Below are 18,782 nucleotides of genomic sequence, written 5' to 3'. Positions count from 1 at the left end.
ACCCTGAGGAAGTGAAAAAGGCGGCCGTTTGCCTCGAAAGCTGTGTACTGGCGGTCCTCAGGGCGGATAGGGATTTGGTGGTATGCTGCCTTGAGGTCAATGGTCGAGAAAACGCGGTATTGCGCTATCTTATTAACCATGTCGGCTATGCGGGGGAGGGGGTATGCGTCCAACTGGGTGTACTTGTTGATAGTCTGGCTGTAGTCGATGACTAGGCGCTGCTTGTTGCCAGTCTTAACGACTACCACCTGGGCTCGCCAGGGGCTGGTACTATCCTCAATAATCCCCTCTTTCAGGAGCCGCGTCACCTCAGATCTTATGAAGGATCTGTCCCCGGTGCTGTATCGCCTGCTCTTTGTGGCGATAGGCTTGCAGTCGCGGGTGAGGTTGGCGAACGGGGGGGGGTGATTTTGAGGGTGGAGAGACTACAGGTGGGGCGCGGCGGGCAGTTTAAAAACTGCTGGTTGCAGACAGTGAGCGGGGGAAGAGGTCCACCGTATGTCAAGGTGACACTCTTAAAGTGACAATGAAAGTCCAACCCCAGTAGAACGGCAGCGCAGAGATGTGGCAGGACGAATAGCTTTACATTTTTATATACGGAGCCCTTCACCGAGAGGGTCACTACGCAGTAGCCGCCGACGTCTGCTGAGTGGGATTTCGAGGCCATGGAGATCTGATGGCGCGTTGGCCGGACCGAGAGGGAATAGCGCCGTACTGTATCAGGGTGTATGAAGCTCTCCGTGCTCCCGGAATCAAAAAGGCAAGTTGTGGCGCGGCCATTTACCTGGATGTCCATCGTGGACCTGGCTAGCTGGTGGGGTCTGGATTGATCCAGCGTGATGGAGGCCGCTGTGGAGTCGGTAGCGTCGCTGTAGAACCCCGGTGAGGCGGCGGTGGGTGAGTCGGGGGCCCGTTGGCAGAATGGCGGACAAGATGGCGGCGTCGGAGAGGAAGGACAAAATGGCGGCGCCCATGACGATCCCGATCCCGAGGCTGGAGGGAGGCAAGATGGCCGCTCCCACGAATCGCACGCGGCGCTGCTGGAGGTAGGGGTCTTCTGACTTCTGCAGACGCCAGCGTAGTGTCCCTTCTTACCGCAGGCAGAGCAGATCGCGTTTTTCGCCGGGCAGCGCGCCCTGGGGTGTTTGGTTTGGCCACAGAAATAACATTTCTGGCTCGGGCGGGACATCGCTGCAGCAGTTGAGGCCAGGGCCCGTGGCGGCGCCGCGTCCCAAGGTGGCGGCGGCTGCGGCATCCATGAGGCGGCCGCGCGGTCCGGGGAGTAGGCCTCCATGTTCCGGTGGGCTATGTCCAACGAGAGGGTGAGTGAAATCGCCTTCTTCAGGTCGAGCTCGCTACTTTCCAGCAGTCGCTGCCGTGTGTGAGTGGACCTGAGGCCCGCCACGAGGGCGTCCCGGATGAGCTCCTCCGTATGTTCCGTGGCTGTTACTTGCTTGCATTCGCAGGCTCGGCCGAGTTCCTTCAGCGCCCGTATGTATGCTTCTGTGGGTTCCCCGGGCTGTTGTTTGCGAGACCCCAGGAGATGTCTTGCGTAAACATAGTTGACCGGGCGTGCGTATTGCTCCTTCAAGATGTCGATAGCCCCCTGGTAGCTCGTAGCGTCCCGGATAAGGGCAAAAGCTCGGTGGTTTACTTTAGAGTTCAGCACCCTGAGCTTGTCGGCATCGGCGGCGACGGTCTCGCCGGATGCAGTCAGAAAGGACTCAAAACAGTGCAGCCAGTGCGAGAACTTAGCAGTCGAGTCCGGTTCTTGCGGGTCGAGTTCCAGGCACTTGATCTTAAGAATCTGCAGCATCGTTTTTTTTTTTTTTCCAGGAATTAATAAAATTGATGCGCTATCAATTCTAATAAAAGGCTGGGCAGAGTTCAGAACGACAGGCTTTTATTAACTACTGAATTGCACTTCAGACAGATCAGGACTATGCCTCTAGTGGACGACCGAATGCCAGGAGCTGCCATGCGGCCGCTCTTATACTCGGTAGCCCAGGGGCGGAGTCAGCTGAGGCATAGTCAGGCACAACAGTGAAACAAGAGTGAACGACAACAACAACAACAGTGAACACAGTGAACTACAGTGGTTTACCACACACAGTACTGCCATTATTCCAGTTTTAAACTGGTACAATACTGCAAGTGTCAGCTGTGTAAAAGACAGAGTCAAGAATGGTTTCAAGTTTGTCCATTTTAAAAAGAAAGCTGAATTTAATAAGAATGTACTGGTCAAGTCTGGTGAAGATCAGTGTCACACAATTCAGTCTTTCCACAAGAATAGCTAATGCCTCTTTTCCTTTAGTACAGTGTTATGATGGAAACTAGAGATCATTTACTATCTGTACTCAAATTCAGATTATTAATTTCTTCATAAGAAAAACAAATATATATTATTAATAATAGTTTGGTGAAGATTCAATATACCATCTTCAGGTTAAGTAAGGTGGCAAGCTAGCATTAACATATTCATTAACATTCAGACAGACAGCATCGCCACATAAATCAGTGCTTGTTGTGGTGGTTCAGGAATTACAACTTACAACCTCAACTAAACTCTGAAGTATATCTCTTGTACTGTCCTCCCTGGTGACATAGCTTCTACAATAAGCTTGGTTATGATGTGCTACAATGGAGAACCAACATATTGGGAGTAATTTTAACTTTTGTGCAATGGCGTAAAACGGGTGATATTGGATCCACAGGATCCAGTGACTTCAAAGGAAAGGAAAATTGGGTGGGGTGTACAGCGCACGGCTGATCCAATATTGTCCGTTTTATGCCATCGCTGAAAGCTAAAAATTACCCCCATTGTGCCAGAGATAAAAGATTTATGCCCATGATGACCACAAAGGCTATGTTCCTAATCTCAGCTATGTCACCATGGGTGATGATGCTCTGAGCAGAGGTCAGGCATTTCCACACAAGGAATAGAGAAAACTTGTAGGTAACATAATTCCAGGCTGCTCCCATACACAGTCTATTCAGTGGCTGCTTTCAGCAAATTGCAAGGAATACTTAACTGCGGCATTCCCTAGAATAGTGAGAAGGAGAAAAATGCCTTCAGAATAAGGATCTCACTCTCAACAATTCTTGAGTGAGATTAATAATGGGAAGGAAAAACATTGGGGGCGGGGTGGGGAAGAGCAACACACCCTCAGAAAGACATACAAGTACTGTAATTGGCCTCTTCACACTCATACTGTTTCTTTTTTAAAAACAAATCTTCAAAGTACATTTGATAATTTTCTTCCTTTAATAAGGCTTAAAGGGAGAAAACCTTTAATTAAGGTTTTAAAAGACTTTAATAAAAACAGATGTAACTTGTTAAGTTAAGGTTTCTGGATGGCAATGCTGGGGAATGGAACACTCCAAAGATAGGAATCGTAAGTGTACTTCCAGGGTAGAGCTCCCTCTGTGTTGCTGGCACAAAGACTTTGAGCATGCCTTATTTGTTAACTGCAGCAGTTCTAGTTCATGGAAAACAAAATGATGCAATGTTATCACTATCTGAAGGATCAAATTATATCTGTTGTTACTTCTATCAACACCAACGTACAGACAGAATGCAGTAGTTTTACTGACTAATTCTGCCACCTATTTTTATATCTATTTAGATCATTTAAAGTTAGGAGTTTAATGACCAGTTATCCAGTGATAAGGAACTGCAAAGTTTAGACATCGAGTGCTATAACTAAATGACACCAGATTTGTTCCAAGATGATACTTTCATGTAAATAGGCCCAATTGTTCAAAAACCCAGCTTCAGAAAAGCCCTCTTTGCTGCATCAATGTGTGCTTTATCATTTTCCAGACTGCTTAACTTCAAGGAATCTGTGAAGGAGTGTGTGGAATTAGTCACAACAACACTGAATTTTGGGGCCGTACTATACTGCTGACTCTTGCGCTGTGGCCTGTGTTAGATGGTTAAACAGTCATCAAAGAATGAAAGGTTGGAGAGGGATAAACTTTTATCCTCAGGTGTGGGTTGTATTTGAACCCATATCTGAGGGGGGCCAACAGTGTTCTTACCAACTATGTCACCTAATCACATTAAAATATTTTAATATGCAAGTTATTTTCAAATAAAGGTTGAACAAAATGTAAAGAAATGATTAAAAATGAATACTTTCCCAAGCAAATAGTTTTTAAACAACAGGAAGGTGGTACAGGAAACTTTGTGTTATCCGGAGGCTAAGTGTCTGGCAAGCTCGAGCCACCGGCAAAAATCAGGAGCCGTTTTGTTAGGTTTTTTTTCTTCTCGTGGCTTTTTTTTCAACAGTCAGGCTCTGGAAAGTCTCTCTGAAGCTGTTGCTAAGCTACAGAGACGCTTCCAAGGTACGGGCCGACTGTTTAGAAGCTGTTGCTAAGCAACAGTGTTTGTTGTCAGATACGGAGATGAAAAGCTCCGTATGTTTCACCATTAACGCTGGTGCGTCCAGCAGTTTTGAGGGAACGGCAACAGCTCGGTCCCGTCAGTGCCAGATAGCACAAAGTTTCCTGTAATGATGTCCATAAGAAAAGACAACTTTTAAAAGGACATGAAAGCGTGCAATCCATATACAGAAAAGACATAGCACAGAAAAAGTTTTACCTTCCAGCAGCCAACAGGTCAAACTCATTTTGCTTCCAGCCAAACTGCAATAAAATATAGACTCAGGATGTTACCAAAACTTGGAAACAAAATGAAAAGGGAAAAGGCAACAAGAATGAAAGAAAACTTGTTGACCCAATTATACAGCACAGTACAATGAACAAGCTTCAGAAATAAACTACCAGCTGATTAGCTATATAAAACCTCAAGATGATATCCTTTTTCAAAAAGTTAAATGTTAACAGTAGGACACAAAAATGCACGTCTGCAGCTAAGCACGTACTGCACAGCAATTAGCTCCAACTCTTGGGAACAAAATCTTTACAATTCTTATTACATATTCCTCTGCTGGAGGGACCAAATAGGACATTTTGGTAACATGGCAGTGCCTAGATGGGGTTATGTAGCTTAAAAAGCAAAAAGAAACATGAAAGCTGATAAGGTGTCTTTTCATTTAATAGATGCAAAAAAAGACTGTGTGAAATCTGAAATAAAAACTGAAAATGCTGGAAAAAGACTGGTCAGTCACTATCTCAATGAGAATAATAGGCTTGTGACTATTCACTAAAATTCCTAATGAAGCATCACACCCAAAATGATAATGTTTCTTTTTCAGATGCTGATCAATTTGCATGTCCAGCATTTTCTGTTTTTATTATCTTCCATTTATTCTTTTCATTCATTAAAATCTGCCTGCAAAATTATATTAGCAGAATGGGTTTCTTAAAATTTGACCCCACACCTGGGGGGAAAAGATGGTCATCAAACCTTTTCTAATACTAGAAGACTGCAGCACTGTTAAGAGTAGAATTCTGCCGCAGAATACATCAGGGGGAACCTTCAACTTCAGTGGGGGTGTAAAACTGGCAGTATCAGATGGAAAGGAAAATCAGGTGAGGTATATAATGGGAGGCCAATCAAATAACTACCAGTTTTATGTCCCTGAAGTTGAAAGTTACCCTCATCATAATTGCTGATGAAGTGTTGAGCAGCTCTTTGCATTAACATTTTCGCATGTTTATCACCAATAATGTATTATTTCTTACTATTACACATCATTTCTAAATACTGCTTATGATTACATTGCAATACACCTATGATCAATCTATATTTACCAGAAAGGAGGATTTGAGATCAAATATTTTATTATAATCATTGCAATTCAAAAGTTGAACAACCTGCACTACTTTCTGATGCTAAATCTTATTTGACTTAGCAAATACCATCATGCAGAATGCTAATTTAAAGTGGCACTTAATGGGTACAGTACCACACTTACTGAATGACTAGGATCTTGATAGCTAGTCATTAATGTGGAAGTTTAAAAACATGCATAAATTCTAGGCATCATTTTGTGGTTTGTGTGAAGATTGCAGTTACATAAATGTTCAACTTGCACAACAGCAAAAAGGTCAAACCGATTCTTGCATGGGCAGAAAAGTACATCCACCACAAAAGCACCTCACTGATGCATCATTTTGTGCAGCAAAACATTTACTCACATAGTTAAGGTTACAGAACATGGAACATACTTTTTGAATCTGTGACAGTGAGAAACATTTTTCTCATAATTTTTAAAACAAATATTTTACGACTAACAAATTTTAAGATTCTTGACTGGGATGTAGCTTGTTTTGGAGTTCTTTTAGATGCTTTTGACACCATTTCCAATAAAAAAAAAACAGACATTTTAAAACGTTTGCAAAGGGATATAGATAGGCTAAATGAGTGGGCAAACATTTGGCAGATGGAGTACAATGTGGGAAAATGCAAGGTTATCCACTTTGGTAGGAAAAATCAAAAAGCAAATTATTATTTAAATGGGGAGAGATTACAAAATGCTGAGGTACAGAGGGATCTGGGGGTCGTCGTACACGAATCACAAAAAGTTAGCATGCAGGTACAGCAAGTAATTAGGAAGGCAAATGGAGTGTTGGCCTTTATTGCAAAGGGAATGGAGTATAAAAGTAGGGAAGTCCTGTTACAACTGTACAGGGCGTTGGTGAGACCACACCTAGAGTACTGCGTACAGTTTTGGTCTCCTTATTTAAGGAACGATATACTTGCATTGGAGGCAGTTCAGAGAAGGTTCACGAGGTTGATTCTGGAGATGAAGGGGTTGGCTTATGAAGAAAGGTTGAGCTGGTTGAGCCTATACTCATTGGAGTTTAGAAGAATGAGAGGGGATCTTATTGAAACATAAAAGATTCTGAGGGGGCTTGACAGGGTAGATGCAGAGAGGATGTTTCCCCTCATGGGGGAATCTAGAACTAGGGGGCATAATTTCAGAATAAGGGGGCACCCATTTAAATCGGAAATGAGGAGGAATTTCTTCTCTCAGAGGGTTGTGAATCTTTGGAATTCTCTTCCCCATAGAGCTGTGGAGGCTGGGTCATTGAATATATTTAAGGTGGAGACAGACAGATTTTTGAAAGGTAAGGGAGTCAAGGGTTACGGGGAGCGGGCAGGGAAGTGGAGTTGAGGCCAAGATCAGATCAGCCATGATCTTATTGAATGGCGGAGCAGGCTCGAGGGGCCACATGACCTACTCCTGTTCCTACGTCTTATGTTCTTATGTAAAACAAAATCAAAAACGCATCTTCATTAAAAAAAAACTTCCCTCCTATTTCCTCCCTTCTTCATCTGCAGGCACTGATTCAATTAGGGAAGTGGTCCCTTAGTTGCCAGCCATCCTTACCCAATTCATGCGTGAGCCTAAGAAGGCATTTCTACCGTGGGGAGTAAGCCAAGTCTGATCCTGTCTTCACTCAATGTCCACACAAGTGCCTTTTGCAGCAGGATTCAGTCGATGGTGATCAGGACTGGGAATTCTGTATGAATTTTCCCCCTTGCTTGCTCAGGTGCACTAAGGTCAGGAAAGTTTAGACAGATTACAACAGAGAGAAACTCCACAAATATTTTTTGAGGTCCATTGGGCATGGGGGTGGGGGGTTAATTATTCTTTCTGTTCCATGATCTGTACAGGAATCACCACCGCTAGGGAGACAGAGAATGAAAAAGAAGTAACACCCCCAACAGTGACTTGAGAAAACATGCGCCCAAAGCAAACATCTACCGATGATGCAAGATCTACCCCAGAGTGCAGGGTAATGTGTGTCTAAAGACCAGATTACTGAACTGCAGACATACTGAGAAATGTAGGGGCACAACCATCTACAAAACACACATAAACAAAATGAATAGATGCAAAGATGCAAGGGAACGGTAACATAGTGGTTATGTTACTGGACTAGTAATCCAGAGGCTTGGACTAATGATCCTGTAGACGTGAGTTCAAACCCCACCACGGCAGCTGGGGAATTTAAATTCAGTTAATTAAATAAATCTGGTATCAGTAATGATAACCATGAAACTATCAGATTGTCGTAAAAACCTATCTGGTTCACTAATGTCCGATAGGAAGGAAATCTTCCGTCCTTACCCGGTCTGGCCTATATGTGACTCAGACCCACAGCAATGTGCTTGACTCTTAACTTCCCTCTGAAATGATCTAGCGAGCCACTCAGTTGAACAAAACTGCTATGAGGAAAGAATAAAATCAGACGGAACACCTGGCATTGGCCAAGGCACCGGCTTCGGACACGACAACGGCACACTCAACCCAGTCAACCCTGCAAAGTCGTCCTCACTAACATCTGGAGACTTGTGCCAAAATAGGGAGAGCTGTCCCACAGACTAGTCAAACAACAGCCTGACATACTCATACTCACAGAATTATACCTTTCAGCCAAAGTCCCAAACTCCTCCATCACCATCCCTGGGTACGTCCTGTCCAGAGGTGGCGGCACAGTGGTATACAGCCCAGAGGGAGTGGCCCTGGGTGTCTTCAACATTGTCTCTGGTCCCCATGAAGTCGCATGGCTTCAGGTCAAGCATGGGCGAGGAAACCTCCTGCTGATTACCACCTACCGCCCTCCCTCAGCTGATGAATCAGTACTCCTCCATGTTGAACACCACTTGGAAGAAGCACTGAGGGTAGCAAGGGCACAGAATGTACTCTGGGTGGGGGATTTCAATGTCCATTATCAAGAGTGGCTAGCTCCATGGTCCCCACGACTGACTAAGCTGGTTGAGTCCTGCGGTAGGTGGTGAGAGAACCAACACGAGGGGAAAAACCTACTTGACCTCGTCCTCACCAATCTACCTGTCGCAGATGCATCGGTCCATGACAGCATTGGTAGCAGTGACCAACGTACAGTCATTGTGGAGACAAAGTCCTGTCTTCACAATGAGGACACCCTCCATCGTGTTGAGTGGCGCGACCACCGTGCTAAATGGGATAGATTCAGGACACATCTAGCAGATCTTTAAACTGGGCATCCATGAGGCGCTGTGGGCTATCAGCAGCAGCAGAACTGCATTCCACCACAATCTGTAACCTCATGGCCCGGCATATCCCTCACTCTACCATTACCATCAAACCAGGCGACCAACCCTGGTTCAATGAGGAGTGCAGAAGAGCAAGCCAGGAGCAGCACCTGGCGAACCTAAAAATGCCAACCTGGGGAACCTGCAACACAGGACTACATGCATGCTAAAAAGCAGAAGCAGCATGCTGTAGACAGAGCTAAACGATCCTACAATCAAAGCTCTGCAGTCCTGCCAAATCCAGTCGTGAATGGCAGTGGACAATTAAACAACTAACTGGAGGAGGAGGCTCCATGAATATCCCCCATCCTCAATGATGGCAGATCCCAGCATTCGAGTGCAAAACACAAGGCTGAAGCGTTTGCAAACATCTTCAGCCAGAAGTGCCGAGTGGATGATCAATATCGGCCTCCTCTTGAGGTCCCCACCATCACAGAAGCCAATCTTCAGCCAATTCAATTCACTGCATGTGATATCAAGAAATGGCTGAGCGCACTGGATACAGCAAAGGCTATGGGCCCCAACAACATCCTGGCTGTCATGCTGAAGACTTGTGCTCCAAAACTAGTGGCGCCTCTAGCCAAGCTGTTCCAGTGCAGCTACAACACTGGCATCTACCCGACAATGTGGAAAACTGCCCAGGTATGTCCTGGTCACAAAAAGCAGCACAAATCCAATCTGGCTAATTACTGCCCCATCAGTCTACTCTCAATCATCATCAAAATGATGGAAGGTGACATCGACAGTGCTATCAAGTGGCACTTACTCACCAATAACCTGCTCACCGATACTCAGTTTGGGTTCCGCCAGGACCACTTGGCTCCAGACCTCACTACAGCCTTGGTCCAAAAATGGACAAAAGAGCTGAATTCCAGAGGTGAGGTGAGAGTGACTGCCCTTGACATCAAAGCAGCATTTGACAGAGTGTGGCATCAAGGAGCCCTAGTAAAAGTGAAGTCAATGGGAATCAGAGGGAAAATTCTCCACTGGCTGGAGTCATACCTAGCACAAAGGAAGATGGTTGTGGTCACTGGAGGTCAATCATCTCAGCCCCTGGACATTACTGCAGGAGTTCCTCAGGGCAGTGTCCTATGCCCAACCATCTTCAGCTGCTTCATCAATGACCTTCCCTCCATCATAAGTTCAGAAGTGGGGCTGTTCACTGATGATTGCACAGTGTTCAGTTCCATTCGCAACTCCTCAGATAATGAAGCAGTCCGTGCCCGCATGCAGCAAGACTTGGATGACATTCAAGCTTGGGCTGTTAAATGGCAAGTAACATTCACGCCACACAAGTGCCAGGCAATGTTATCGCCAACAAACGAGATTCTAACCACCACCCCTTGACATTCAATGGCATTACAATCGCTGAATCCCCCAACATCAACATCCTGGGGGTCACCATTAACCAGAAACTTAACTGGACCAGCCACATAAATACTGTGGCAACAAGAGCGGGTCAGAGGTTGGGTATTCTGTGGCGAGTGTCTCACCTCCTGACTCCCCAAAGCCTTTCACAGAAATATAGAAGGTAGGAGCAGGAGTAGGACATTCGGCCCCTCGAGCCTGTTCTGCCATTTAATGAGATCATGGCTGATCATCCAAATTCAGTACCCTGTCCCTGCTTTCTCCCCATATCCCTTGATCCCTTTAGCCTTAAGAAATATATCTAACTCCTTCTTGAATATATTTAATAAGTTGGCCTCAGCTGCCTTCTGTGATAGAGAATTCCACAGGTTCACCACTCTCTGGGTGAAGAAATTCCTCCTCATCTCTGTCCTAAATGTCTTACCCCTTATCCTTAGACTGTGACCCCTGGTTCTGGAACTCCCCACCATCGGGAACATCCTTCCTGCATCTAGTCTGTCTAGTCCTGTTAGAATTTTATAAGTTTCAATGATATCCCCTCTCATTCTCCTAAACTCTAGCGAATATAAGCCTAATCGACCCAATCTCTCTTCATACGTCATTCCTGCCATCCCAGGTATCAGTCTGGTGAATCTTCGCTGCACTCCCTCCATGGCAAGAACATCCTTCCTCAGATAAGGCGACCAAAACTGCACACAATACTCAAGGTGTGGTCTCACCAAGACCCTGTACAACTGCAGCAAGACATCTGTGCTCCTGTACTCAAATCTTCTCGCTATGAAGGCCACCATACCATTTGCCTTCTTAACCGCCTGCTGCACCTGCATGCTTACCTTCAGCGACTGGTGCACAAGGACACCCAGGTCTCGTTGCACTTCCCCTTCTCCCAATCTATTGCCGTTCAGATAATAATCTGTCTTCCTGTTTTTGCCACCAAAGTGAATAACCTCGCATTTATCCACATTATACTGCATCTGCCATGCATCTGCCCAATCACCCAACCTGTCCAAATCATACTGGAGTTTCTCGGCATCCTCCTCACAGCACACACGCCCACCCAGCTTTGTGTCATCTGCAAACTTGGAGATATTACATCTAGTTCCCTCGTCTAGATCATTAATATATATTGTGAATAGCTGTGGTCCTAGGACCGATCCCTGCGGTACCCCACTAGTCACTGCCTGCCACTTGGAAAAAGACCCATTTATTCCAACTCTTTGCTTCCTGTCTGCCAACCAGTTCTCTATCCAAGTCAGTACCTTACCCACAATCGCATGTGCTTTAACTTTGCACGCCAATCTCTTACGCGGGACCTTATCGAAAGCCTTCTGAAAGTCCAAATACACCACATCCACTGGTTCTTCCTTATCTATTCTACCAGTTCCATCCTCAAAAAATTCCAGTAGATTAGTCAAGCATGATTTACCTTTTGTAAATCCATGTTGACTTTGTCCGATCCTGTCACTGTTTTCCAAGTGCTCTGCTATTACATCTTTTATAATGGACTCTAGCATTTTCCCCACTACCGATGTCAGGCTTACCGGTCTATAATTCCCCGTTTTCTCTCTACCACCTTTTTTGAATAGTGGGGTTACATTAGCTACCCTCCAATCCATGGGAACTATTCCAGAGTCTATAGAATTTTGGAAGATGACCAGCAATGCATCTACTATTTCTAGGGCCACTTCCTTAAGTACCCTAGGATGTAGATTATCAGGCCCATGGGATTTATCGGCCTTCAATCCCGTCAATTTCCCTAACACCATTTCCCTACAAACACTGATTTCATTCAATTCCTCCCTCTCATTAGACCCTATGTTCCCCGACATCTCCAGAAGGTTATTTGTGTTCTCCTTTGTCAAAACAGAACCAAAGTATGTATTTAATTGGTCAGCCATTTCTTTGTTCCCCATTATACATTCCCCTGATTCTGACTGCAAGGGACCTACGCTTGACTTCACCAATCTTTTTCTCTTCACATATCTATAGATGCTTGTACAGTCAGTTTTTATGTTCCCTGCAAGCTTACTCTCATATTCTATTTCCCCCCTCTTAATTAATCCCTTTGTCCTCCTTTGCTGAATCCTAAACTGCTCCCAATCCTCAGGTTTGCTGCTTTTTCTGGCCAATTTATATGTCCTCTCCTTGGATCTTATGCTATCCCTAATTTCCCTTTTTAGCCACGGTTGAGTCACCTTTTTGTTTTATTTTTATGCCCAACGGGGATGAACAAATTCTGTAGTTCATCCATGCGATCTTTGAATGTTTGCCATTGCCTATCCACCGTCAACCCTTTGAGTAACATTCCCCAATCCATCCTAACCAACTTGCGCCTCATACCATCGTAGTTCCCTTTATTTAAATTCAGGACCCTAGTCTCCGAGTCAAATACTTCACTCTCCATCTTAATGAAGAATTCGATCATATTATGATCGCTCCTCCCCAAGGGGCCTCGCACAACAACATTGCTAATGAATCCTTTCTCATTACATAATACCCAGTCTAAGATGGCCTGATCTCTAGTTGGTTCCTCGACATATTGGTCCAGGAAACCATCCCGTATACACTCTAGGAATTCCTCCTCCACAGTATTGTTACTAATTTGGTTAGCCCAATCTATATGTAGATTAAAGTCACCCATGATAGCTGCTGTGCCCTTATTGCACGTTTCTCTAATTTCCCGATTACTGCCATCCCCAACGTCAGCATTACTGTTTGGGGGTCTATATACAACTCCCACTAACGTTTTCTGCCCCTTGGTATTTCTCAGCTCTACCCATACAGATTCCACATCATCAGAGCTAATATCCTTCCTTATTATTGTGTTAATCTCCTCTTTAACCAGCAATGCTACCACACCTCCTTTTCCTTTTTGCCTGTCCTTCCTGAATATTGAATACCCCTGGATGTTGAATTCCCAGCCTTGGTCACCCTGGAGCCATGTCTCCATAATTCCAATTACATCATATCCGTTTACATCTATTTGTGCAGCTAATTCATCCACCTTATTACGAATGTTCCTCGCATTAAGACACAAAGGCCTAGAAATTCAGTATAGCCACGTTTGGGACGCTACAGCATGGCGTTCGCTAACTTTTGCGCCCGGCGCAACTTAGCGCCACCTTCGCCGATATTCAGTTGCGTCGCCCCAAGAGGTTGCTGCTGCGCTAAAGCAGGCGATGCACGACTATCATTAGGCGCTAAGCCGGCGATCCGGGGCGCAAACACAGAAGGCGGGCGCAGCGCAGGTGGGGTGAGGTACTCACTGAGGGCAGACAGTCAGGCGCCGGTCAGCACTTAAAGGGGGAGGGTGGAATTGCTTGGCTGCCACGCCCTGCACACTAGAGCCCTAAGGCAAGGCCTAAACACTGCTTCTGGAACAGCTCCACGCCCAGGAGAATGGAGAAGGCCAGGGAGAGAGCGCAGTGCTTCGGCGAGGGTGACCTGAGGCTGCTGGTTGGCGCAGTGGACCGCAGGCGCCATATCCTCTTCCCTGAGGGTGGCAGGAGGCCGCTGCCCGCTGAATATCGGAAAGCATGGAGGGATGTGGCAAACAGGGTCACGTCCAACAGCGTGGTTGGCAGGACACCAACCCAGTGCCGGAAAAAATTCAACGACCTCACTCGGGTTGTCAGGGTGAGTACCCTTTCCAGTATCCTCCTCATCCCTGCATGTGCACCTCACTTTATGGCCAAACAGGTCTGAAAGCCCTAATGGCCAGCCCTCATCCAGCAGCTATGGGACTGTCATGAAAAGCACTTGCGCAATCAGGACTTTGGACACTGTCAGGGCTATTCGACAATGGGAGGCAGTGCGGGCAAGATCAGGGCTTGACACTGTACTTAGAGGCGGTCCTTTCTCTTGCAGGCCAAGCTGGCGCATAACAGAAGACAGCAGCGACAGACTGGGGGAGGCCGTCCTGACCTGAAACAGCTGAGCGACCTCGAGCAGCGAGTGGAGCGGATCATGGCAGGCCGGCTGAGTGGCCCCGTCGCCACTGGAGATGCTGACCCTGTTCTGGGCACCAATGGTAAGGTCATCACCTTTTTGACCTCTCCCTTTCCACTTGTGCCTCACACCAGCATCCTTTGCCACTATCGAACCAATGCAGTGCACAGCAGCACTCATGCCTCCCTCGCTGCTGCCCTGTCCTCACTCTAAAGCAACTCTTGTGCCTCCCTGCTTTCAGATGGTGACTCGCCAGGTGAGGAGGCGGCCCCTCAAGCTGGCACTGTGTCCGAGTCAGACATAGAGGAGGAGGAAGAGGAAGCCAGCCCATCAGGGACACCCTCAGCCGAGGCAGCCCATGGCCATGATGGTGACACGTCTTCCCTGGAGGGGAGCAGGGGGGAAGGGTCGGAGGATAGTGAAGCGCCGGGGACCAGCGGGCTGCAGCAACGCAGGAGGGGTGGGGAAGCTCGGCGGCCTTCTCCCCGGAGGGTGAGTGCGGCCTCCAGTCCTGCTACGGTGAGCGCAGAGGAGGTGCGGCTCCTAGCGGAAATGGGCGCCCAGGCTGAGCGCAGGCACACTGAGCTCATGGCTGCAGTGGCAAGGATGCCTGACTCCATAGAGTCACTGGCAAGGAGTGTGCAGGAATTCGGGGCAGCACGGGCCAGGAGTCTGCAGGACATCGCGGCAGCACAGGCTAGGAGTCAGCAGGACTTCGCTGCTTCACAGGCGGCTTCTAGCCAAGTGCTCAGTCGTGCCGTGCATTCACTGGCTGCTGTCATGCAGACACAGACCAGGGCCACACGGGCACTAACTGCTGCCACACTCGCTGGATCGGCCAGGCATCGCCGGGGCACTCGCTGTGCCGCAGCAGCCCAGCAGTCTGTGCCTCAGCAGATTGCTGCGCATGCTGCAGTGCTGGCCCGTGCGCGTGCCAATGTATCAGCCGACCAGGGAGTGCCTGTGATCTGTCAGGTTGGCAGCATTCCTGCAGCCAACACTGTCACTCCTCCATTGCAGCTGCCACCAGCTGTTGGACAGACTGCTGCCGCCCAAGCAGAGTTGGAGCAGTCAGCAGCCGGCCCCTCCAGTCCCAGAGCTGGTCCAGGCCGACCCCCAAGGGCATCTGCCGTCTCATCATCTGACCCTCAGCAGCCTTCCCCCAGCCTTGCTGCAGCCACTGGTGTCCCATTGAGGAGGAGCTGCAGGGCGGGTAGGGGCCAGTCACGGAAGCGAAATGGATCACCCTCGCAGGGGAAAAAGTAGAAGGTGTGGCCAAATGTTTTGTTTTACTTATAAAAGCCGAGACTGGTGTATTTGTTTCATATATAAAGGCCGAGACTGGTGTATTTGTTTCATATATAAAGGCCGAGACTGGTGTATTTGTTTCATATTTAAAGGCCGAGACTGGTGTATTTGTTTTACTTGTAAAGGCCGAGACTGGTGTATTTGTGTTTTTGGGGGGGGGGGGGGGGGTTTCTCTCCATTAGTTGGTCATGTGGGAAGGGCACAGAGGTATCAGAGTAAAACAATTTCTTAAATCGCACTGTCCATGCTTTCTTTTGGAAGTCCTGGTTGCCCTGCTCGGCTGAGGGCTTGTGGAGCGGCTACATTCATCTTCTGCCATTGGCACAAGCCATTCCCTGAGAGGGGGCCTAGAACCGACTTGCAATAAGCCGCCGACGGGCGGCCCTTGCACTCTCTGCCTCCCTCCTGTGCTGGTCCTCCTCTTCCTCCTCCTCCTCTGGTGGTCCTCCAATGTCTGCTGGCAGTGGCTGAGTCCTGCGGATAGCCAGGTTGTGCAGCATGCAGCACACGACAACGAAATGGGAGACTCGCTCAGGCGAGTACTGTAGGGCTCCCCCGGAACGATCCAGACAGCGGAACCGTTGCTTCAGCACGCCGATTGTTTGCTCAATGATGTTCCTGGTTGCTTGATGGCTGTCATTGTATCCCTCTTCAGCAGGGGTGCTGGGCGCACGGAGCGGGGTCATCAGCCAGGTGCACAAAGGATAGCCTTTGTCCCCGAGAAGCCATCCTCGTGGGTGAGGCTGGGCCTCGAACATGTCTGCCACAGAAGTCTGGCGCAGGATGAAGGCATCGTGGCTGCTGCCTGGAAAGCGGGCATTGACAGCTAGGATGAGCTGCCTGTGGTCACACACCAACTGCACGTTGAGCGAATGGTAGCCCTTCCGGTTGCGGTAATCCTCGGCATTCTCTAGAGGTGCCCGCAAAGCCACATGCGTGCAGTCAATGGCGCCCTGCACCATGGGGAAGCCCGCTAATGCTGCAAAGCCCATTGCACGCTCTTGCTGCTTGTCAACGGTCATGGGGAAGGAGATGAACTGACGTCTCCTTCTGAAAAGGGCATTGGTCACCTGGCGGATGCAGCAATGTACCGCAAACTGGGAGATGTTGGAAATGTCCCCAGTAGCGGATTGGAAGGAGCCGGTGGCATAGAAGTTGAGAGCCACCGTTACCTTCACTGCCACCGACAGAGACGTCCTGCTCCTCAGCTGTGGCTGCAGATCTCCGCGAAGCAGGTGGCAGATCTCAGTGACAGCCGCCCTTCTGAATCGCAGCCTCCGAACACACTGCTCCTCAGACATGTTCAGATATGAGAACTGCTGGCGGTATACCCTGAGTGGGTAAGGCCTCCTTTGCCGACGCCTGTTGCCCCTTCTCCGTCTGGCCATGACTGGCACTCTCTGACGGCGTCTCTGAGCCCTTTGAATGCAATGGAGAAGCCCAACGTTTCCACCCATTGCAGCCCCCATTATATGTTTCCAATCAATGCTATGACACTGAAGTTAAAGACAAGTGCAAAGCTGTGGCCTAAAGCCACAAGTACCTGTGCGAGTGTTGAGCCAAACCAGAAAGCTCTCTACCTTTGTCTCTCTCCAAAGATCCGTCTCTCACAAAGAAGGAGTGGTGCAAAATGGCTGCCATTTATACTGCAGGAGGAGTGCCCTTTAATTAACGCCCCCCGCGCCCCGCAGCGACTGGGAACCGTTCCCCTCTACCAGTCGCTAGGGGCGCCAGGCGCACAATAGGCCGGCGCCACTGAATTTCCGGTTCGGGGCGCACAAATGGCGTTGCACCATGAAATGACGTCAGGATCTGCGCGCGCAGCTGAGCGCGCGTAAAGGTTTTGCGCCGCCGCTAAATCTTAGCTGAAGTTCACGAGAGGTGCAGATCGCGCTGCGCCCGGGCGCTAGCCGCTTAGCACCCCACTTTTCCTCCTCCTAAGGCGCTAGCGGCTGGCGCAAACAACTGAATTTCAAGGCCATAGTCTTCAGGCTTGTTTTTTTAACACTCTTAGGCCTAGAAATTCAGTATCACCACGTTTGGGGCGCTACAGTCGAGCGTGTGCTAAATTTAGCGCCCGGCGGAACATAGCGCTACCTTCACCGAAATTGAGTTGCATCGCCCCAAGAGGTTGCTGCTGCGCTAAAGCAGGCGGTGCACGACTATCCTAAGGCGCTGAGCCGGCGAGCCGAGGCGCTACCACCAAGGGCGGGCGCATCGCAGGTGCAGCGAGTTAGCGATTGCAGGCAGACACGCTGGCGCCGGTCACCTCTTAAAGGGGGAGGGTCGATTTGGGTTGCAGCCACACCCTGCACATTGGAGCCCTGATTCTAGGCCTGGACAGACCTGCTGCGACATTGTTACGCCTACGACCATGGAAAAGGCCAGGGAGCAAGCGCAGCGTTTCAGTGAGGGGGCCCTGAAGGTTCTGGTTGGCGCAGTGGAGGAGGTCGCTGCCCAGCGAATATAGAAAAGCTTGGAGGGAGGTGGCACACAGAGTGACCTCCAGCAGCATGGTCCCTAGGACCCCAAAGCAATGCAGGAAGAAGTTCAACGACCTCACTCGGGTTGTCAGGTTGAGTACCCTTTCCAGTATCCTCTTCATCCCTGCATGTGCACCTCACTTTATGGCCAAAGGGTCCTGAAAGCCCCAATGCCCAGCCCTCATCCAACACCTATGGGACTCTCATGAAAATCACATGCACATTCACCACTTTACACACTGTCAGGGCTATTCCATCATGGGAGGCAGTGCAGCCAAGATCAGGGCTTGACACTGTCAGGGCTATTCCACCATGGGAGGCAGTGCAGCCAAGATCAGGGCTTGACAATGTCAGGGCTATTCCACCATGGGAGGCAGTGCAGCCAAGATCAGGGCTTGACACTGTCAGGGTTATTCCACCGTGGGAGGCAGTGCAGCCAAGATCAGGGCTTGACACTGTCAGGGCTATTCCACCATGGGAGGCAGTGCAGCCAAGATCAGGGCTTGACACTGTCAGGGCTATTCCACCATGGGATGCAGTGCAGGCAAGATCAGGGCTTCACACTGTATTCAGAGCCCGTCCTTTCTCTTGCAGGGCAAGCTGGCCCACAATAGGAGGCAGCAGCAACAGACCGGGGGAGGCCGTCCTGAACTTAAAGACCTCAGCGATCTGGAGCAGCGAGT

General features: G+C 48.6%; 1 protein-coding gene across 6 annotated transcripts in view; it reads right to left on the bottom strand.

Annotated features, from left to right (window-relative positions):
- Window positions 1–18,782, bottom strand: part of LOC147122869 (uncharacterized) — a 278,977-nt gene that overhangs the window by 166,473 nt on the left and 93,722 nt on the right. For all 6 annotated transcript variants that reach the window (XM_085961537.1, XM_085961547.1, XM_085961528.1 and 3 more), the window contains one exon: window positions 4,604–4,647. In XM_085961537.1, coding sequence (XP_085817663.1) covers window positions 4,604–4,647 — 44 coding nt within the window. The remainder of the gene's footprint in view (window positions 1–4,603; window positions 4,648–18,782) is intronic.

Source organism: Somniosus microcephalus, chromosome 2, assembly GCF_052327205.1.
Source record: "Somniosus microcephalus isolate GS21.2 chromosome 2, FLI_Smic_1.0, whole genome shotgun sequence".
NCBI lineage: Eukaryota > Metazoa > Chordata > Chondrichthyes > Squaliformes > Somniosidae > Somniosus > Somniosus microcephalus.
This window is presented reverse-complemented; position numbering and strand designations above follow the sequence as displayed.